Source organism: Lutra lutra, chromosome 15 (assembly GCF_902655055.1).
Source record: "Lutra lutra chromosome 15, mLutLut1.2, whole genome shotgun sequence".
NCBI lineage: Eukaryota > Metazoa > Chordata > Mammalia > Carnivora > Mustelidae > Lutra > Lutra lutra.
The window spans coordinates 36487685-36511389 of record NC_062292.1 but is presented as its reverse complement, the minus strand read 5'-3'; the positions used below and the strand labels follow the sequence as shown (position 1 = coordinate 36511389).

Genomic DNA, 23705 nt, shown 5'->3' with positions numbered 1-23705 from the left:
AACAACATGGTACTATGGGGCTGTGGGGCCAGTGAGGGACAGACTCTAAAGAATGGTTTATGATTGTCACTTCCAACTCCAACAATTAAAATGATTATTGTCATTTATGAAGTACTCATCATGTCTCAGGCACTCTATTGGGAATTTCACACACATCATATTATGCAATTCTTAAGACAAGCCTGCGAGGTAGATAGTATTGTTACCAGTTTGCAAAAGACAAAGTGCTCAGGGATGGTAAGTAATTTGTGCAAGGGAGCAGAACCAAGGGTTGAATGTGGGCACACTGATACCACAGCCCTATATGCTTCCCACTCCATGGTTCACTTTTCCTTCTTTTATCTTATTTTATTATTTTATGTTAGACATCATACAGTACACATCATTAGTTTTTGATGTAATGTTCTATGATTCATTGTTTGCATATAACACCCAGTGCTCCATGCAATCCATGCCTTCCTTAATACCCATCACCAGACTAACCCATCCCCACCGCACCCCTTCCCTCTGAAACCTTCAGTTTGTTTCCTGGAGTCCATAATCTCTCATGGTTTGTCTCCCCCTCTACTGTTCACTTTTCCAACAATGACATCTTGGGTTCAGAAGTATAATAGGAAGGAAAAAATGTTGATGACTTCATAGGAGACATGAATAAAAATCCTGACTTTGACAACCACAATCTTGGGCAAGTGACATAGGTAGTCTTAGTTTCTTTATCTGCAAAGTGCAGGTTATACTAGTTGCCACACTGGGTTGAAGTGAACACTAAATGAGATCATCGTAGCTAACATGAACAAGCACTAATTATATACTAAGTATGGTTCAAGTGCGTCATAAAGTGCTCACTCATTTAATTGTATAAAAGTGTGATAAGATAGCTCTGATTATTCCCATTTTCCATATGATGAAGCAGAAGACCAGAAAGGTAAAGTACCTTGTTTAAGTTCACACAACTTACAAAGGTGGAGGTAAAATAGGAATACAGTAAGAAGACTGGAGAACCATGCATATGACCGCCTCACCTCGCCGGCTGGGCAGAATATCCAGTCTATAGAGAGCACTGGATCAATAGAAGCTCTGGTTATTGTAGTAGTCCTGCCTTGAGAAGAAGGTGATGAGCCTTTCTACCAAGCTGTAGTGTTAACTCAAACTTCCTGGTACAACTACTCTCTATGACATCTATGTTGACCTTCCTTTTTCCATGGTTTAAACCTTGTCTCCTCAACAAGCTGAATGTAAATTCCTTTGGAGGTCACAAGATATATGTGCCAAACCTCAGGTTGACCTATCAGTTCTGGTTACTCTACCTCTCCAGGTCTCAGTTTCTGCTGAGAGATTGAATATACAAATGGACAGTGGCTAGACCAATGTAAAAATAGAATTCTGATCTACAATCTGCAGCTTGGGAAACCAACCCATTGTCTTCAGTGCCACACCTGGGAAGCCAGTCTGCTATCTGTAAGTTGGATTTGGATGAAGTCAGACCACTATCTAGCAACCATCCCAGGAAGCCAAACTATAACCCCTGTAGCAATTGGTCCCTTGATGGCCACAATTTGAATGGTAACTGACAGATTCCCTATATTTTGTTTCCACTCCCAACTTTGCAGGAACCAGGAAAGTTGAATTGGCACTTCTAACCAATCACATAGGATGCCCTGCTTCTCGTTAGCCCACTGACATCTTCCTCATGCCAATCAAAGTGTCCCCAAAGGCTTCCTTGTTTCCTGCTGTAAAGCTTTCCCACCCCTGGAAGCCTTTAATTCTGTGCTAAAACACAAGTAATAGTAGATGACTTCTTTGCTATAATAAGCTCTGAATAAATAATACCCCTTGCATGTTCTCATTTGGTTGGTCTTAATGTATTCCACACTGCATTTGTAAAATGAAAGAGTTGAAGCAGGTGATTCTGAATTCTAGAAATGAGGTGTGCTACAACAGACGCAGGGGATCAGATGTAGCTGCTGTTTTCTTCATTGCCAGGAGGAGTTTGCATGGTTGCAAACCTGTATCACCAGGTTTGGATTCAGAATTTGGGGTGAGCATATCTGATTGGGCAGGCCTAGAGGGTGCCCTGGATGCTGGGAAGCCTGGAGCACCTTTCCTCTGATGGGACGTGCACTCCTTCTCAGAGTGAGAGACGGTCCCCAAACCCAGAAATGAGATCTAGATGCAGGTAACTCAAAAGAATAAAAACGTCCACTCTATCTCTCATTGTCATCATAGCTTGGGGTTGCCCAAATTCCTTATTTTTAAGGATCCAGGCCTTCTCCAACATAGTCCAGCATAGCTTTGTCTGCCCATCCCTCTCTCAAAAAGATAGAGAATAGACCATTTTCTTGTGGCCTCAAGTTCCTGAAGGACAGGACTGTGTCTTTTCAGCTTTTTAGCTTATCTTGTCTTAGTAGAACATTACATTATTGATAAGGACTGAATTCAAAAGCAAAAGAATGGAATGTGTGTAATGACAACATTTTTAAAAATACCAAATGAAAGTGCTCTTTCTAGATATGTGGCTTTCACCTGATTTTTTTTTTTAGTTCAACCAGATTTGTGTTGATTTATTTAATTTTATTTTTAAATTTTACTTATTTCTTTTCAGTGTTCCAGAATTCATTGTTTATGCACCACACTCAGTGCTCCTTGCAATATGTGCCCTCCGTAATACCCACCACCAGGCTCACCCAACCTCCCACTACCCTCCCCTCCAAAACCCTCAGTTTGTTTCTCAGAGTCCATAGTCTCTCATGGTTCATCTCCCCTCCAATTTCCCCCAACTCACTTCTCTTCTTCATCTCCCATGTCTTCTGTGTTATTACTTATGCTCCACAAATGTGCAAAACCATATGATAATTGACTCTCTCTGCTTGACTTATTTCACTCAGCATAATCTCTTCCAGTCCCATCCATATTGATACAAAAGTTGGGTATTCATCCTTTCTGACGGAGGCATAATACTCCATTGTATATATGTACCATATCTTCTTTCTCCATTCATCTCTTGAAGGACATCTTTGCTCTTTCCACAGTTTGGTGACTGTGGCCATTGCTGCTATGAACATTGGGGTACAGACAGCCCTTCTTTTCACTACATCTGTATCTTTAGGGTAAATACCCAATAGTGCAATTGCAGGGTCATAGGGAAGCTCTATTTTTAATTTCTTAAGGCATAGCCACACTGTTTTCAAAAGTGACTGCACCAACTTGCATTCCCACCAACTGTGTAAGAGGGTTCCCCTTTCTCCACAACCTCTCCAACACATGTTGTTTACTGTCTTATTAATTTTGGCCATTCTAACTGGTATAAGGTGGTATCCCAATGTGGTTTTGATTTAAATCTCCCTGATGGCTAATGATGATGAACATTTTTCATGTGTCTGTTAGCCATTTGTATGTCTTCCTTGGAGAAGTGTCTGTTCATGTCTTCTGCTCATTTTTTGACATGATTATCTGTTTTGTGTGTGTTGAGTTTGAGGAGTTTTTTATAGATCTTGGATACCAGCCTTTTGCCTGTAGTGTCATTCGCAAATATCTTCTCCCATTCATTGGGTTACCTCTTTGTTTTGTTGACTGTTTCCTTGCTGTGCATAAGCTTTTTATCTTGATGAAGTCCCCAAAGTTCATTTTCACTATTGTTTCCTTTGCCTTTGGAGACATATCTTTTTTTTTTTTAAAGATTTTATTTATTTGACAGACTGAGATCACAAGTAGGCAGAGAGGCAGGCAGAGAGAGAGGAGGAAGCAGGCTCCCTGCTGAGCAGAGAGCCCAATGTGGGGCTCGATCCCAGGACTCTGGGATCATGACCTGAGCTGAAGGCAGAGGTTTTAACCCACTGAGCCACCCAGGCACCCCTGGAGACATATCTTGAAAGAAGTTGCTGTGGCTGATGTCGAAGAGGTTACTGCCTATGTTCTCCTCTAGGATTCTAATGGATTCCTGCCTCATGTTGAGGTTTTTTATCCATTTTGAGTTTATCTTTTTGTATGGTGTAAGAGAATGGTCGAGTTTCATTCTTCTACACATAGCTGTCCAATTTTCCCAGCATCATTTATTGAAGAGACTGTCTTTTTTCCACTGTATATTTTTTCCTGCTTTGTTGAAGATTATTTGACCATAAAGTTGAGGGTCCCTATCTGGGCTCTCTACTCTGTCCCACTGGTCTATGTATTTGTTTTTGTGCCAGTAGCATGCTGTCTTGGTGATCACAGCTTTGTAGTAAAACTTAAAATCAGGCAACGTGATGGCCCCAGTTTTGTTTTTCATTTTCAACATTTCCTTAGCAATTCGGGGTCTCTTCTGATTCCATACAAATTTTAGGATTGTTTGATCCAGTTCTTTGAAAAATGCCAGTGGAATTTTGATTGGAATGGCGTTGAAAGTATAGATTGCTCTAGGCAGTATAGACATTTTAACAATGTTTATTTTTCTGATCCAGGAGCATGGAATGGTCTTCCATCTTTTTGTGTCTTCTTCAATTTCTTTCATGAGTGTTCTGTAGTTCCTCAAGTACAGATCCTTTACCTCTTTGGTTAGGTTTATTCCCAGGTATCTTATGGTTCTTGCTGCTATAGTAAATGGAATTGATTCTCTAATTTCCCTTTCCGTATTTTCATTGTTAGTGTATAAGAAAGCAACTGATTTTTTTCCTGAGTTAAATGCTCTGGCTTTTGCCAGAACACAGACAACCCACCCTGAAGACTGGGCTTTGCCAATAGGAGGCAGCAGAGCAAACAGTAAAAGGATGACTGAATACAGCCACTCCCCTATTTCACTGGAAGGTTGGGAGGAGAAGAGATGACACCCTTTGGTTCAACTCAACTGTCCCGAGCAGGATGAGTCAACTGCTTAACGGGAAGAACGTAGAACTCAGAGGCCTGGAGGCAGGAAGCCGTGGATTACAATTAGAGTACTAATACCTTTCAGAAAGCATTCTTTGTCTCACTGAATGTTAGAAGTAGGAGAAAACATGGATCATTTTACAGGGTGACTGGGGTTCAGCAAGGGAAAGCAATTTGCCAAAGGTTGCACGATAGTTATGGCAGAGTTGGCATTAAAACTTAGGTCCCTGGACTTCCAACATTATTAAACCTCAACTCTCAACTCAATTCAAGAAGAAATAAGTCATCCATAGTCGAAATGAAGCAAAACTGTTCTTATACATAGACGACATGCTTATTTGGGTAGAAATATCTGATGGAATCTACAAAAAGCTCCTAGAACAAAGAAGAAAGTTTCATTTGGAAGCAGAATATAAGATCAATATACAAAGATCAACTGTATTTCCATATACCAGTAACACACAATTGGAAGTTGAAATAATAATATACATATTATTATGGTAAAAACAATAATATAAATAAATAATATACATAAATAATATATGTGTGTATATGATACACACACATGTATATATACACACACACTATTGACAATAGCATAAAAAGTTTTGAGATGCTTGGGAACAAATCAGGCTAAAGATGTAAACGATTTTTTTAGTGGGGGTCCTGGGTGGCTCAGTTTGTTAAGCCTCTGATTCTTGGTTTTGACTCAGGACATGATCTCAGGGTCGTTAGATGGAGACCTGCATCAGGATCTACATTCAGCAGGGTGTCTGCTTGAAGAGTCTCTCCCTCTGCCCTTTCCCCCACTTGTACTTGCTCATTTTCTCTGTCAAATAAATAATCTTTAAAAAAAGATTTCTGCATTAGAGACTACAAACCATTGCTGGGAGAATTAAAAGATGATCTAAATAATGGGAAGATATATCATATTGAAGAATTAGAAGTCTCAATATTATTAAAATGTTAAGTCCCCCCAAATTGATCCATAAATTCAATGCAATCACTATAAAATTTCAGAAGCCTTTTTTAAAAGGTAGAAATAGATGAAGTCATTTTAAAATTCCTACTAAAATACAACAGACCAAAAATAGCCTTCTCAAAGAGAAGAACAAAATTGGAGAATTAATATTCTAGTCTCAAGAGTTATATAAAGCTATGGCAATTAAGACAGTGTGGTATTAGTATAAAAATAGATAAATGGAACAGAAGAGAAAATCTAGAAAAAGGCCCACACATTCATGGACAATTGATTTTTAACAAAGTTATAGAGGTAATTCAAAAATTAACTCAAGATAATTTTAACTCATTTAAAAAATTTTAACTCAAAATGGACCATAGATCCAAGCATACAATGTATTAAAAAATACATAAAAGACTTGAGCAGACACCCAAGAAGATAAAACAAAACAAAAAGCACATGAAAAGACAGTCAACATTAAGTTGCATTGAGTAAGTGCAAATTACAGCCATAATGAGATACCACATCATACAAACTAGAATGGCTACAAGTAAAAAGATTGACCGTACCAGGTGTGAGGAGGATGTGGGGGAACTGAAAGTCTCATATACTGTTACTGGGGATGTAAAATGGCAAAACCATGTTGAAAACAGCTTAGCGGTTTATAAAAACATAAGCAAACATCTACCAAATGACCTAGACATTCTGCTCTTATGTATTTATCCAAGAGAAAAGAAAGCATATACCCATATAAAGACTTGTACATGAATGCTTAGAGCAGCTTTCTTTTAAATAAAATTTTGAAATAACCTGAATGTCCACCAATAAATGAATGGTTAATGTAGTGGATATATCATCTTGATGGTGATGATGATTTTACAGAGGTTTGCATATGCCGAAACGTATCAAATGGTACATTTTAAATATGCGCAGCTTGCTTCATGACAATAACATATCAGTAAAGCTGTTGTAAAATAATTCAATTGAATGCCTTAAATTTTTTTTAAAAGATCTTATTTATTTATTTGACGGAGAGAGACACAACGAGAGAGGGAACACAAGCAGGGGAGCAGGAGAGGGAGAAGCAGGCTTCCCGACAATGTGGGACTTGATCCCAGGACCCCAGGATCATGACCTGAGCTGCAAGCAGATGCTTAATGACTGAGCCACCCAAGAGCCCCAATGCCTTAAATTTTCTGAACGTTTCTAAATGTTTCTCTTTCTAGGCACTGTGGAGGCATATAAAGAGAGTGAGGTTGGCAGGGCAAGTCACTGTCCAGCAATAGATGGTCCAATATGATTAAAGAAAGAAGCTTGTGTGGAGGTGACACCAGAGAAGTCTTTCCAAAGGAGAGATCCTTGGACTAGGCCTTGAAGGATGAGCAAGGATGTCAGCAAGTGGCACGAGAAGACAAAGGACCTCAAAGTTCTGCTACCTCAGGCAACTGGTTCAATCTTGTGCTAATATCAGTATCTCCTTCTGTATGTATAGCATAATGCAATTTAAATACCTTTATTTAACTTATTTTATTACTTATTTATGTCCCACCTCCTATTTAAGTGATTCAGAGTGGCTTATAAAAATACATGCAATCCAAGATTTAAGGAAAATGGATGAAACAGTTGGAATGCAGACAATACAATGAAGTTGAGCTAGGATTTTTCCACAAAGGATGTATCGTAAGATTCTGAATCATAAATTGCTAGAAGGATCAAAATTTGGCTGTGTGCTTTCTACAGGCTGGAACAATTTGGGAAACGATTATTACAAACTCACTAAGCACTTGGTGAAGTTTATCTCATTGAATCCTCATAGACCCCACACAGTGGGGGTGTCTGTCCTCCCAATGGCAGGGCACAGAGGTTTTTCTGAAGCTGTTGAATATGTGGAAGTATTTTCCTCTTTATCTGTTTTGCATGAAGGAGGAAATAGCTGTTGGATTTTAAATGAAACTTCTCACTGAGAAGAATCCAAGAAAAATTGGAAAAATCAAGAAATATGGGAATAAAAACTGAAGATAATTGGAGAGGTAACAAGACAAGCAGAAATACAGAGTCAAGAAGTGGGCAATGGAAATACAGTCAGAGCTGGGCTCGGCACTGGGGATGCCTTTTCCCTCAGGGAAGCCATCTAAATTGAGAAAAGTTAAGGAAAGTTTGGGAGACTGAGAAGATGTGTAGAATTTAACACAAATTTACAAGATCAGGGCAACACAAATAAGAGTTCAGAGCTTCCTGAGGGGCCCTACTAATTTCCTGTTAAGTTTGGGTTTGAGACCCCAAAGAGCTACCCTGAGGAGTCATGGTATTCCCTAGATTGGCCCTAAGAGGAACAGGAAATCAGCTTTGAATCATGTCAGTCTACTAAAGTCATCTGAGTAATTAAAGTAATCGGAGATAACTAACCCCCTACTCTCCTTTGAGAAGCAAATATAAATTCACCTCAGAGGAAAATGATATTCTAAGCTTGAAATTACAGTTTTTTCAAATACAATGTCTGGAAATGTTCAGAATAGGCAAAGGCATAGAGACAGAAAATAAACCAGTGGTTTCCAGAGGCTAGAGGCAGGGGAAATGGGGAGTGACTGAGAATGGATAGGAGGTTGCTTTTTGGAGTGATGAAAATGTTCTGGAATTAGATAACGGCGCTGGTTGCACAACTCTGGGAATATACCCAAAACCACTTTCAAAGGGCGAACTTTATGGTATGTGAATTATAGCTCAATAAAGCTATTGTTTTAAAAATAAACATGAAATAAAAACATTTTCAGATCAACAAACTTTAGCAAAAGTACGAATAGTTATTTAAGGCATAACGATTTCAGGACAAGATGATCTGACTTATTAGGAAATGACTTAGTTCTCATTTGTTTTCATTATAAATGTTAATCAAAAAAGAGCCCACTCCACAAATCATGGTCTTGAGGTTTTCATGTTATATTCTTATATGACTTCTCTCGGGGCTGAACTATTATCGTTTTAAAGCAACTTTGCAGACATCCTAAGCAGACGATAGAAACTGGGATTAACCACAGTCCATTCTGCCATTTCTCTGTGGAGTACTTTTATAAAAACTATTTTTATTCTTCCTAAATGGAAGAGCATATAGATAAAGGGTAAGAAGTTATTTGTAGCCATCTCAAGCTCTTTTTATTAATAAAAGGCATTAAATATGTCACAGTAATATATAAAAATAATATTAGTAATATTTTAATAACATCTAACTCTTTCCTGTGCTTACTAACGTGTCAGGCTCTCTCTTCTATGCGTTTTGCGTGTACTTCCTTGTTTAACAATACCTATGAGGTGCATTGTTATTCTTACCTCATAGAGGAGGAAACTGAAGAACAGAGGAATCAAGAGACTTATCCAAGGTCACACAGCTAGTAAATTGCAGAGTCAGGAACCCAAACACAAAGTGTGACTCCAAGGCTGCATGTTTTCCAGTATACTGTGCTTACTGCCTTTCGTGCATTCAGGTTTAGAGCCGGAATCCCAGGTTCAAGTCTAAGCAGCTCCATTTGCTAGCCCTATGAGCTTGGGCAAATAACAAAACTTCTCTTTGCCTTGGTTTTCTAAAATGGGAATGATATCTGCTCTGCACTACATGGCTTATGGGAATACCAAACTATGGAAGTACTTTGTAAGATGAGACACAACAAGCTGACTTATTGGACTGCAGCTGAGACCTACCTCCAGCTCCCACTTCACCGAAGAAATGATGAATTACAGTGCCGCGCTACCAGAAGCTGTCCCCAAACCAATCTTCCTGGTAGGTGTCCTAGTATGTGGCCAAGGATATATCCCAAGGACTTGTGATATAAATTGGGTAAGCTGTTTCACAGGTCCAACTGTGGTCCAACATCCTATTAGGGTGAATGAGACTTTGCAACATTTTTTTGGCTGGAGCAAATGGCGCTGAGAACCTGGTAAGGAGAATTCCATTCTCACCATCACTGGGGCAGCCGCTGGAGCTGACAATAGCTGGCTTGGCCAGTCCTGATGGTATAGACTGGCGCATGGATGTGCCTATGAGAGACATTCCTTTGAGAATTCTCAAAACTCTCTGGAAAGTGGGACTCTGTGAGAGCCTGGTACGTTTATATGAGTATTTGGGACCACAGCACTTTGAGATATTTAATTTCTAATTTTTAATCATAGGTTAATGAAACATGAACATTCAGGTTATCCTATTCCCAGTCATTTTTATTACTATTTTATTGTGGGAAAGAGGATTTCACTCAACCAGGATTAAGCAATTAGATCCATTACATCTCCATCCTTGGAAGTCCATCTCTCGGGGCTGGGAAAAGGCATGGTGACTTTTCAAGGCAGGAAATACTCCACAGAGGGAAATACCCTGTCTTCATTTCCATGAGTAATACATTTTCCAAGAGGATATTTTTCGGAAGTTGAAGGCAGAATGGATGAGCCCCACCCACTTGCTGGAAGCTGTGACCACTCTTCATCAGTCCTTTGACTTTTGATGATTCTCTGGATTTGATCATTTATCTGTGGTAAAGGCTGGAGGTAAGGAACCACACACACACACACACACACACACACACACACACACACACATTTTGGTTTAAGGCGCCCAAATTATTTTGTATATCAAGCATCATATGCAAGACTTTTCAGGGACACAATCTCTAGTTTCTCATATTCTGGGGCAAGCTCAGACCTGCCTTTCTTTGCCAGTTTTAAAATCCATGTAGTAGGGGTTCCTGGGTGGTTCAGTGGGTTAAGCCTCTGCCTTCAGCTCAGGTCATGAACTCAGGGTCCTGGGATCCAGCCCCACATTGGGCTCTCTGCTCAGCAGGGAGCCTTCTCCCCCCACTCCCCCCGGCTGCCTCTGCCTACTTGTGATCTCTGTCTGTCATATAAATAAATAAAACCTTTTAAAAAAAATCCATGTAGTAAGTAAGTATGTGGGAGAAGTGTGCATGTGTGTTGTTGTTGGTTGTTGGCTTGTCCTAAGCTTTTTACTGGCACCTACCAGGAGAAGGGTCCTCTCCATCACTCCAGCCAGGAGCACAAGACTCTCTCTTGCAGGCAAGCTTTCGGACTCCATCCATCTTATGTTCTGGAGCCGCTGTCCCATTGTGTGACTCCTAAATGACTGAGCAGCCAGTTGCTGGATCCCAACGTGGTGAGCCTCATGCCAGAACCTGCTGAGTGCCTTGCTTGCACTGTGCTTCTGAGGAAGCAGTGCTTTCCATCAAAGAAGGATTTTTGAGAATCTCTGACTTATAATGAGTCGTCTAAATAGCATCTAGACCAACAGTTCTTCTAAATTGGGGTCTAAATTCATTTCCTGAGGGTTTAAAGGATCTTTAAGGACATTTAAAGTCTTCTCCCCCCTAACATTAGCCAGGTTAGGTGAAGTTATGCTGCAGTAGTAAACAAGACCTTCATCTCTCTCAATGGCTTAATACAACAGAAGTGATTTCTCCCTAATTTCATACATCCAAGACACATTAACAAGAGACTGTGCCCATCATGGATACTCAGGGGCCCAGGCTGAAGGAACTTCTTCTCTCCTGGGATGCTGCCATCGCAACAGGAGTGGGACACGAGAGAGCATGGAGAAGTATGCCCTGGCTTCTAATTCTTCCACCCCAAATAGTCACATGGCCCATTGAACTTCAGTGGGGCAGGGAAGTGTGGTTTTCCCAAGCTGTGGGAAGAGGGAAGCTATAAACATGAGGAGCAACTGAAATGTCTGCCATACATCAAAGTGAGTATCCAACCAAGAGCACATTCAGAGATTCAAAATCTTAATTCGTGTGCTGAGGTTAACCCAACAAAACGTAGTTTTCAAATCATTCTGAATACTTTCATATTGAGTATCTTATTATTTATTTATTTATTTATTCAATAACCTATTCCTCTAATCTGAACAATGTAAGGAAAAGAGAAGGACACAATATCTGATAATAATATCTATCCCTTTGTCCTCCCAGGATCTTAGTCCAGGAGAGGGAGGGCGATGGATGGGAAGGGAAGGGAAAGGAAGGAAAGGGAAGGGGATTCAGTACCACAAAAAAAGATTCAAATTGCTACAGTGTTCAAAGGTGATAGAAATTCTTTGCAGCTTTTGGAAAAGGTTTCAAGGAAGAGAACTTGACGAGCAGGCAAAATTTTTAATGCAAAAGTAGTAGGTGTTTATTGTTTATGCCAATTATACCAAATAGTTGAAAGATAAAAAGAAAATTATACTCAGCCTGTACTTTTACTTCTTCAAAATAAGTATCCTTAACAGTGTGTGTGTGTGTGTGTGTGTATGTCTGTGTGTCTGTGTGTCTGTGTGTGTACATGTATATGCATATATATGCAATCTGCTTTTGACAATCAACACTATATCATGACCATCTTTCTATGTCAAGGCAACAGGTGGTAAAGGTGGTGCTTAGTGTTTGGCAGGTGGTAAAGACATCTCAGATTGTGAACAGAGGGGCAGAGGCAGGAGGTGGAGATGAGCAGCTCAGCTGGGTTGGGAGCACAATGTGCAGAGGTTTGGGGAAGAGATAAAGCTGGGAAAATGAATAGACCAAGTCTCAGAGGCTGTGCATTTCCAGCCAGGGAATTTCAACAGTTTTCAGTGAGCAATGGTGAAACTAATGATTTACTTAAATTAAAAATAACTTTTAAAAAGATTTTATATTTTTTTTTAATTTGAGAAAATTGAGAGAGAAAAAGAGAGAGAGAGAGTGAGCAGGAGGGAGAGGGAGAGAGACTCCAAAGTAGACTCCTCATTGAGGTCCTGATGTGGGCTTGATCCCAGGACTGAGAGGTCACAACCTGAGCCAAAACCAAGAATCAGATGCTTAACTGACTGAGCCACCCAGATGCCCCAAATTAAAAATGACTTGTAAAGAAACTTGCATTTATATTCAACTTGTATAAACTTAGAAAATGAAGAACAGCTACAGAGGAGGAAAACATCCGATATCTTACTGCTCCAAGATAATTCTGTTAAAATCTTGGTATTTATAGTTCTTGATCATTTTCAAGATATATGCCCACTCTTTTTTGTATAAAAACCAGATCATACTGCATATATCATTCTGTAATCTGCTTTTTAAACCTAAAATGTTATAATTTTTTAAGAATTTAAATATAAATTATTAGTGGCCAATAGCATTCCATGATGCAGATTTTACCCATAAATAATCAATTACGAATCACACAAAAATAAAAAACCAGTTCAATTTACCTTATCTCTCCCTTAGTGCATTCCATTTACCCAATTTTGAAATTAACAATTAATTAGAGAACAACCACAATTGCTGAACACCCAATAAGTGGAAGGCTCTGTGCTAAAGCAAGGCTGGGATACAGAAACGGAAAAGAAGAGTGATGGGTGGGAATGGGGAAGGGGGAGTGTTCTCACCAGAAACCAAAGACGGTTTGGTGGGTGAGGAGTAATACAATCAAGCTTTGCATTTGGAAGTTTCTTCCAGAGTAGTGAGCATTTTGTTTTAAAGAGGGATGAGAGAAGAAGAAGCTGTAAGAGTCCTTCCTTTTCCCTCCCTTTCTTTCCCCCTTCCCTTCATCCTTCCTCTCTTCCTCCCTCCTTTCCTTCCTTCCATTAAAAAAAGAGAATCTCCATTAGGAAAAGCAATCTGGGATATGTGAGTGACAGAGCAACGCAGGAAGAAGGACCGCAGTCCTCGACCTGGATCTACTCAGGAGACTATAACCATCATTTTCCCCAACCTGTATACTGTCAGGTATTTAAAAAATTCATGTCTTTGGGACTCAAAGCTGGTGTCTTGCAGGTTGTGGGAGAGTACAGAAGCCTGAATCTGGGGAGCAGGGGCAGTTCTCAGAACTGGATGTCTTGTGTGGTCTGGTTTCCTGTGACTGGCCAAAAGCCTTTGCTTAGAAAGTGAGGACCATGGCTCTTCCCTCCCACTTTCCATTCCTGCCTGCTGCTTTGGGGATCAGCAGCACCCTACGTCCCTTGACATGCTCCTAAGTTGTATTTAAATTGCTGTTCCCCATTGGTGTCCATGAATCTTTAAGCAAAAGAACAATCACTGGTGGTCCTCTTCTAGCAGCTTCCAGATCCTTCTTTTCCTTGGTCCCTTACAGTAGTTGTATGGCCATGGAATTTGTGAGGGTCACAGCAGTCTTGGGCAGGTGCTCTCCCTTTGCTTTTGCTGATAAACTCCTGCTCAGGCTTCAAACCTCAGATCAAACATCACCTCTACTGCAAAGTCTCTCTACCCCTTCCAGCACTGTCCCAAGATGGGGGGAGATCCTGTCGCACCTCCATGTTCCCATGAACTCGATCCTTCTGTTAAGGGCACCCAAGACACAGTGTGACGATTTATCTGTTTGCAAGTGTATCTCCACTTTACTGATGGATTAGAGCTCAGAAGACTGCATCTTAGTTGATTTTTTAACAGCTTTATTGAGATAATTTATGCACGATAGAGTTTACCCATTTAAAGTGTACAATTTAATGGCTTTTAGAATGTTCATGGAGTGCATCACCATAATCTAATTTTATAACATTTTCTTAACACCCCAAAAGAAACCTTGAACTCATTAGTGGTCACACCCATTCCTCCTATCCACCCAGACCCAGAACTCCAAGCCCTAGGCAACCACAATTCTATTTTCTGTCTGTATAGATTTGTCTTTTCTGGACATTTTTACATAAATGCAATTATAGTGATCATTTTTTTGGTATAGTCTCTTCTGGCACTTAGTAGTGCTTAGGAAATTGTTTGTTCAGTAAATGAATGCATGTCTGCACGATTGAGAAGTGGCTCGAAAGGGTGGTACAAGGCAGAGTACTAGACTAAAAACCAGAAGACCTGTACTCCACTTCCGGTTCTGTCGATTATTTATGTGTTGGAGGGAAAATCACTGGACTCTTCTGACTCTCAGCTTTCTAATCTGCAAAGAAACATTATCTGTCCTCCTTATCTCAAAAGATCACGGTGTATATCAAATGAGAACATTTATTTGGACGTGTTTTGTATATCTAAGCATGCTGTAGAAATGTAAAAAGAATTTGTTTTTACTTTCATCTTTTGGAATGACTGTAATAATAAATTGTTTGTTACATCAACAACAGAAAAGAAGGTAGGATGGCAGAGTGCCAGTCGAAGGGGGCCGACCAGTAGACACGCACATTTCATTTCTGCTCCTGGAATGATAGCAGCTAAGACAGGGAAAAGACTGACAAAATGCCCAGGTAACCCACATCTATAACCGCGTAAGTTTCTTAGCTAAATAAGGAGATAATGATCATTCTTAGGGTGAAGATTAAAGTCAATTCATTGGAAGAAAATATGATGATGTAACTTTCTTTTCTCTCCTGGCTATCAGGAAATCCTAGTTAATGGGCTTATTGCTTCTCTCCTGCAGGGCATTTCCATGTCTCAGAAAGACAGGGTATTCAGTTCTAAGAGTGAGCCCTTTAGTGCTTCACCTTAGAGTGCAGATGGGACCCTTCTCCATCCTGATTCAGTCCCTTTCTCTCCCTATAGATTTAGGGAGACTGAAGTGGATGTGGGGGTAGGAGTGGATTTACTTCTCAAACATGACACTAAAACTCTGTAGAGAGATATAGATGGCAGGTGGTATGAGATTAACTGAGTAAACCCCCAGATCTAAGAATATTTTGGGGGGAAAGTAGCCTTGTAAATCAAAGCTTATTCTCAGAGATTTTCTCCCACCCAATATTTTTGTAAGGGAAATTCCCCAAATTCTGGATGAGAGAGATTAGAAGAGCCTCTGGTCTTAGTCTGGTCTAGGATGGAGTTTGGGTAAAAATATATGGATATAGCCCAAAGGACCCGCCCCAAGTTTTCCAACCTTTCCAAGTCAGAGACTTGGAGCTTCCCCAGGGGTGAGCCAGTGGGGTGGGCTGGGCCATCTGCTCCCTCCCAGGAGTCTTTGGGCTCTGCCTTTCAAGTTACCATCTTGCTTTTTCCACTTCCCTGACCATGTGATCTGTCCACAGCCCCCTTCCCAGTAATGGCCCCCTTCTTATCCATCTTTGGTGCTACTTCAGCTTTTTCCCTCACAACCACTTCTTTCCTCTAGCCCAGGATTTCTTAGCCTTGGCACTGTTGGCATTTGGGGTCCCATCATTCTTTGTGGTGAGGGGCTGTCCTGTGCACTGTAGAGTGTCCAGCCGCAGCCCTAGCCCATTCCACTCCATGTCTGTAGCATCTCCATCTCCCACACTCCCCAGTTAGGATGCCCCAAAACATCTCCAGACATTGTCCAATGTCCCTAGGGGATAAAATTGTGCCCCTGGAATCACTGCTCTAGTCCTTCCAAGTTCACTTGAAGTGCTTATTTGTTAAGACACGGGTTGTCCTTCGTATTTTTATATAGTGCCTCACAAATTTCAATATGCTTAAGAATCACCTTGGTGTTTCTTAAAATGCACATTCCGGTTGCGTAGTTTTGGGGGAAGGGTTTGAGACTCTACATTTCTAATGAGCTCCCAGATACTGCTGTTGCTGCTGGTCCACAGACCACACTTGGAGGAACAGGCTCTCCATTGTTGTGTCCTTGTGAGCTTATAGGACTTGACTTTATAAATAAGAAAACTGAGATGCAGACAGCTCATAGGCCACTCAATCACATTTTGAACCCAAGCCTGCTTGTGTGTAAATCTTGTGCTCATAAGGGGCAACCTCAGTTGATGTTGGGCCAAGGTCCTTGAGTTCTCTCCTGGCCCTCTCTTCCCAGGTAATCGTGCTAGGTTAAGCTCAGGCACATGTTTCCCTGGAATATCCATATCATACCATGCCTTTCTTCGGCAGAATGAGCTACCCGTGACCCCAGGTAGGGATTCTGGAATCTACTGAGCTATACCCATGACCTCATGCCTCTGTTCTAGCCTGCCCTGCTAACAGCTCATCCCTCCTGCCCTCCTGCCTATCCGTAGGCAGTCGTCTAGCACTGCAGCTGCCCTGGGGCTCACTTTCTCTCTCAGCTTCCTGCCTCAGCTGTCTGTCTCTCCTGTCCTCTCCTGTCTCCCCCTTGTCTACTGCTGCTACATTCGTACTTTGTGTTCTTTTTAATCTTAGGAATGCCTCTGGGCATCTTCTTCCCGTAGTGGTTAGGGATTTTAGTAATGCTCTGGATCCTCACAGGGGAGGAAAGGGTATGGTGTGGGCTCCTGCCAAAGACTAGATGCAGGTCCTCTAGAAGCGAAAGGAGTGAAGGATTCAAGTTTGGTCCTCATACAGACCAGGCTGCTGGCTGGGGACGACAGCAAGTATTTCGTCTGCTTAAGGAAACAAACACCATTGAATGTGTGATGAAGGGAAAGGGTGCTGGTTCCAGAGAGACTGAGAAGGGTCTGCCCGCCAGAGAGACTGGGAAGGGCCAATTCCTTTCAGGGTCCCCTGTTTGTCCTCCACTGAGCTGGGGAAATGATCCCACCCCTCGCATCACGTTCTACTCCCATGTCTCTTGCCTGATCCCAGATGAGCCCAAGTCCCAGATGAATTACTAGGAAGGTAATTCAGAGCAGGGCTCAGCAGTCTCTCTGCAAAGGGCAGAGAGTAAATATTTTGGGCTTTGTGGGCCATATGGTCTCAGCCATGACTGACTACCAATATCCATCACTGGAGCACAAAAGCAGCCATAGACAATATGTAACAGACGGGGTGTGGCTGTGAACCAGTAAAACTCAACTTGTAAACACCGAAATTTGAATTTCATGTACTTCTCATTTTTTGATTTTTTGTTTGTTTGTTTTAGTCACTAACAAATGTAAAACCATTCTTAGATCACAGGGTAAGCCATTCTCAGCTTATTCTTGGTCCAGGGTCTGGTGTTTCCCACAATGTGTCCCAGGGATATGGTCAAATACACATGGGATGTGCTGCATTAAACAAAGTCAAGTACATGCCCCTGCCCCCGGACCCTCCTGGGACTTCTCAGTCTTCATTATTCTCAGGAGCATTACACGTTCCCTAGAGGGGCTGGCACATGTCGGCCTTCCGGAATCTACTGACAAGGAAGTCTCTTGTCCCTCAGGATCAGGTTCCGGGCAAAGTGCTGTAGGAGCGCGGCTCGGGTCTACCCTTCACTTCACCCACAGGGCATCCGAAGCCTGACACCGAAACATATGGTTGGGTGTCTTCCCCTTGGCTCCTGACATGCCGCATCCCATGGGCAAACCCGGCCAAGCGGCGCAAGCTGAGGCCCGCCCACCAGGACACCCGGATACCTCAGCTTTTCAGGCCTGGCCACGCACTCACTGCCTTATTCTTCTTGAACCTGAGACGGGGCCATCGGGGGCTGTATGTGAGGAAACTCTAAACTTCCAGGCTCTGAACCATCGCAGAAGTACGTGTGGGCAATCCGCAGCTTCCAGGTCACTGTCCCATCGTTAACAGAGCACAATTATTGATGATTTGGAGTAAGGAGACCGGATTGCTCTGCACAGCAATAATGTACTACCATGTGTGTACAGTTTGCAAAGCACCCTGTGTCGTTTTCCCATTTGCTCCTTGCACCTGCGTTGTGGGGTGGGGGAGTCTGTTTGTTTGTTTTAATTTTATAGATGCAGAAACTGAGGCTCAGGGTAGCCAGGAGACTTGTCCCTCCTCACAGAGCTGGTGGCACAGCCAGAAGTCGGCTCCAGGCCTCAGCTCACCTCGGCTCAGCATTGTCCCATTGTCTTCACGTGAGGGGTGAGTAGGCAGTGAAGTAATTCTCTAGGAAGCATGACCATTTCCCTTTCCTTCCACCTCCCCCCTCCCTTCGCCCCTCCCCCCCCCCCCCATATATATGATCTCCACAGAGCCTTGAGAGCCTGCACATCTTTACCTTTGAAACAGCTTTCACTGCTGGGAGAAGAACGTTCCACCCGTGGCTACACCCTTGATCAGTGAAAGGGGGAAGGTGCCTGTCCGACTTGCCCCTCCTCAACAGGACCCGACCACCCCTGAACAGCCAGCCCTCAAGCACCCCTTCCGGACTGTGGTGAGTGCTGGGGGTCAGGAGTACTTTGCTTCCAAGCACCCGACAGCTGCCTCATCGGGAAACGGGGCCAGGGGGACGGATGTGGAGCTGCGGTCTCTGCTTTAACACCAAGAAGGGTCTGGGCTGGATAGAAGGAAAGCGGGCAGGATCATGAGGCCCAGAAATGAATCTTCAAGAGAGGCTGCAAAGGTTTGGTGTTGGAAGGAACAGAACGAGAAGGTTCTGAGGGAGACACCGAGGCACGAGATCCCGGACAGAGGCTCATCTGACTGGAAGCTCATCCTGTGCCCCTATGGCCCACGTGTCATTAGCCACTCCAGACGCCGCAGGTCTTTTCCCACCTCCCTGCCCAGGCTGGAATCGAGTGGCTGCAGGTGTGAAACCAGTGTCCCGAGTAAGACAGGTTCTTAAATGTTTGTGGAAGAAAGGAAGGAAGAAAGATAGGGAGGCAGGGAGAAAGCAGAGAGGAAAGAAGGAAGGAAGAAAAGCAAAGGGCAAAGAAAGCAGGGAGAGGAAACTCTCTGCACACGGGTGTGAAAGAGAGTGGGTGGCCGTCCCCTAGCTTGGGGCCTCTTCAAGACAGTCATCCCACTGGTGCTTTAGTGGGAGGTTTTCAGGTGATTCACTTGGAAATCTGATTCCTCCCATTTGTGCGGTTACCTGAAAACTTAACTCTTCGAGTCAGGGGTGAGTCGGTCAGGGGAGGTGGCCAAGCGAGTGTGTGACCCTAACCTGCTGTCTGGGCCCCTCCCTGTGGGCCGGGACTAATCCCTGGGCTCCCTGGTGATGAGGCGTCGGGATGGTCTTCTCCTGGGGAGGAGAAAAGACCTGCCCGAGGGGGCCTGGTGACTTCAGGGCAGAGCTCAGACATGTGAATGCCTAGATAAGGTCCCTATCCTCCCAAGTTTGGAGAATGCTCTACACATGTTCTTTAGCGCTATAAGCCTCCTGCCCCCCATTTCTTCACTCTTCTTGGTTCAATTCTGACTGGCCAATTCTTGCTGGAGAGAACAGTCATGGAGCAAGGAAGGCAGGCGTTGGGTGTTTGGGGACGTGGGTGGGCATGGCGGGGAAGGGCGGAGAGATAGCAAGACCAGCGGTATGAGATGGAGAGGCAGAAAGACCCACGCCCCACCCAAGCACACCCCAGCAAGGCCACACATTTGCCATATTCTAAACTGGGAACTTACTCTGGTCTCAGATTTCACATCCGTGTGTCCCTGAAGGTGGCCTAGGGAGAGCCAAGGAGCACTGATCTGGGTGTGCTACGGCCGGGGCAGAAGTCCTACCTTGTAGGACGTACCTTGTGACGCCTCCTTTTCTTCCAGCAGGATCCTCCTGCTCCCTCCTTCGTGGCAGATGAGCTTTCCAGGGCGGACAACTGCCCTCCTCGGCCTGAGTCTGACCCTGCTTCTCTGCAGCCAGGCTCCAGGGTCCAGGGCCAAGAATTCCAGTTCGACCCTGCCGAGTGGAGGGTGTAGTCCTCCAGGAACTCTGGGAGGCCTTCTGGGCTGTGAAGGACATTGTGGTGAGTGAGGTGTGCTCTGGACGCGGCTGCAGGGGTTCCCGCGAGTGCAGGAGTGTTATTTTGTGATTACGGAGCCCTTTGCAACTCGCCGATTATTTTCCTATACGATAAGTTTTTGAAATCAGAGGCATCACAGCACCGTTCCTTCTTGCACATGAGGAAACAAGGCTTTAGCCAATTGGTAAAAAGAGTGGTTGATGCTGAGGTGGGAATGGCCACTGGTGAAACATGACTGAGAATTTCTCCGGGTCCTGAAGGTGATCGGTGCTCATACTGCTCTAAAGTGCCTTTCTCACAGACACCTTTGCCTATAAACCGAGAGTTGGAGGATACGGCTGGTGAGGGGAAGTTCCAGGGCAAGAGGCAGCTCAAAGGTGCAACCCCCACTCCATGCCAATCCCCACGGAAAATGGGGGTAAAACCCTGCCCCTACTCATTCTTAAACCAAATAGGCTTATTTCTCCTGACCGAGGGGAAACAACAGGTCCCCCATCAAGGCTCTGAGACTCCTGGGATTCCATCTGCCTCTGGGGGTTAAGCTTAATGATTCTGTGGCTGGAAACTTGTACCCTCACCCCCCAGGGGCCTACCTCAGCTCAGCCCTTCCTGGGTCCTCCCTTGGCTTCTCTGGCCTTTGAGATCTCAGACTGGATAGATCTCGGGGCCAGCATGTATTTGCGTGGTTGGTTTCTGTGCTGTCCCTCAATCTGGATGCATCTTCTCTTTCTATTCCCAAAGCAAGCTAAGGATAACATCACGAGTGTCCGGCTGCTACGGAAGGAGATTCTGCAGAATGTTTCGGTAATCAGACACTGGGGAAAGACAATGCCTCTGTGTCTGGTGGCTTGTCTCCTATGGGTGGGCGAGGGAGGCTGATAGAGACCACTTCTGCCTGGACCTGAGCCTACACAGGACAGGGCTGGGCAGGGAGCCAGAGAAGTCAATGTCTAGGTCATCACCCTCGTGTCTGGGTTACGTGGGTATGTGTGTATGGGGACATGGAGGTGGTGCGGATTGAGCTCAAAGCATCTTTCTCCATTTAGCCAGAGTCACCAGGATTCCACACCTGCTTCGGTCTCATTGGTTCCCATCCTTCTTTCTCACTCATTACCGTCATCCCCACACCCAGCTAGGCAGTCAGCGAGGGCATGTACTGAGCCCTGGTCCCCACAAGGCACTGAGCTTCCCTCTGGTGCTCAAGGGGCTTGAGTGCAATCCTTGTGTTCCAGGGTGTTAGTTTTCTTTCCTCATTTCTCTTTCCAGTTCTTTCCCTGGACTCTCAACTCTGAATCACCAAGTGCCGGGTGCTTTCTACGATCCAGCACCCAACCCTACACAAACACAGCTATTAGAGAGGCCATGTAGTGTAGAGGAAAGGACATTAAACAGATGGGGAATCAGGACTTCTGGGACCTAGGTCTGTGTCTGCCACTGACTGGCTATGGGTCTGTCCTCTCTGGGTCTGCAGTTCCTCCTATCAACCAAGGGCGCCGCTCTGCATGCCCCTGAAGGCTCCTTCAGATTAATGTGGTCAGCATCTCCTAGAAGATCTCTTTATGTGCTTATCTTGCCTCATGTGGCCCATGGGTTGCTTACCTAGGGCAATGGTGGGGGGGAAGGCTCGGCTCCACAGTAACCCAGATTCTCCCCAGGACGTCGAGAGCTGTTACCTCATCCATGCCCTGCTGAAGTTTTACCTGAATACCGTTTTCAAAAACTATCTGGATAAGGCAGCTGATACCAGGATCCGGAAGTCATTCTCAACTCTGGCCAACAACTTTTTTGTCATCGCCTCAAAACTGCAACCCAGTGTGAGTAGAACAATGCTGTGACCAGGGCCCATGGGAAATGACGTATTTTGAGAAGACATCCTCCCTCCCCTTATCCAGTCCTGGCTTTTATTGCATGACAGGGAGTCAATGGTGTCACGGGAGAGAGCACAGGCTCTGGATTCTGAAATGAGTAGTTCTGGATTCAAGTTCAGGTCTGCTTCTAACCAGCTAAAAAACCCTTTACAAGCAGTCAACATCTCTGAGCTTCATTTTCCTTATGTATAAAATGTAGATAATCGTGCTACCTGACCAGATTGCTGTGAAAATGAAAGAAGTCAGCCCCCACCACAGTGGGAGTTTGGCAAAGGCTACCTTGAGAATGTGGGATTCAGAGTTGGTCTGGGGAACCGCGGTGGCATCACTAGGAAGGAGGGGGAGGGGGCTTGCTTCTGCTGCTACCCAACACTTGGCATGATTTTTCCCCCCTATTATCCAGCAGGAAAACGACATGTTTCTATAAGTGAGAGTGCACGCCGGCGGTTTCTACTGTTCCAGAGAGCATTTAAACAGGTAAAGGCCAGGATTTGAGAGCCTGCCTATCCACCAGTAGACTAGCCTGAACCGTCACACGTGGGCATCTCATGCAGAACTCACTGCAGGTGACCCCACTGGGCATACCCCAAAGCCACCTAATTTTGCACACCCACAGGGATATTTGCATCAATTATCATCTACTTTGCACAAGCTCCACAAACAACATGATCCATATTTGTGCCAGTTTTCCTATTGAAGTGCATTTCTATTTCCCTACGAGATGATTTCCTTATGAAGGACTTTTCCCTGGCAAGTTTTGTGATCACCTTGAGCTGGGCAATTGGAGCTAAAGCGGGTGCCCCAACCCCAAACACGTGCTATGTATCTGCAGTATTTTCCATAATGCTCAAATGGTCTAGTTTGTAAGAAAAAAGGGAGAATATATTACCATCTCCCAAATAAAGACAACAAAGAAAATCCAAATTTCATCTGCAGACCCTCCAAAAAATAAATGATTTTGATCACTTTTTTGAGGAACAGATCAATCAGCCTAAAAATAAATGGTGAAGAGGAATCTTACACACAGGAAGGGGGGCAACTGGACCTCAGTTTCTTCATCTGCGTAGTAAACTCGGAGGTGGCAAAAATCCACCTCACACTAGGATTCCATAGTTCTTGTTATCAGAAGCTCCAGGTGCCTTTCCTTGCTCCTTACCCACTGCTACTCACTGGTCCCTTGGTCTTCACTGCCTCCCCCAACCCTGTGGAGGAGTAAGTGATGGGTGGGTGCCCTCACCAGAGGCCATCCCAGAGCTGACACAGCGAGCTCCAGGAGCACAGGATGGGAAGGAAACTTATTCCTGTGGCTAATACGGTAGACCATCAACTCTCTTTTCTCTTTAGTTGGACATCCAATCAGCCCAGACCAAAGCCTTTGGAGAAGTGGACATTCTCTTGACCTGGATGGAGAAATTCTACCAGTTCTGAATGCCAACACCAGGATACCCTCTTGTTCTCCATGTCATTTGAATGTGCCATATCCCTTCCAGTGATGTTCTCTGAGCACTTCACCCCTTTGACGATGGATATCATTCTT

At 43.8% G+C, this 23705-nt stretch overlaps 1 protein-coding gene across 1 annotated transcript; it reads left to right on the top strand.

Annotated features, from left to right (window-relative positions):
• Positions 1 to 20085: 20085 nt before the first annotated feature.
• IL24 (interleukin 24) lies at positions 20086 to 23645 on the top strand (the record flags this gene model as incomplete). The annotated part of the gene is given in 6 exon segments (XM_047704054.1): positions 20086 to 20230; positions 20233 to 20303; positions 21042 to 21104; positions 21956 to 22118; positions 22575 to 22645; positions 23513 to 23645. Coding segments are annotated over 6 exon segments (597 nt in total), but the record flags the coding sequence as incomplete, so codon positions are not given.
• Positions 23646 to 23705: the final 60 nt, after the last annotated feature.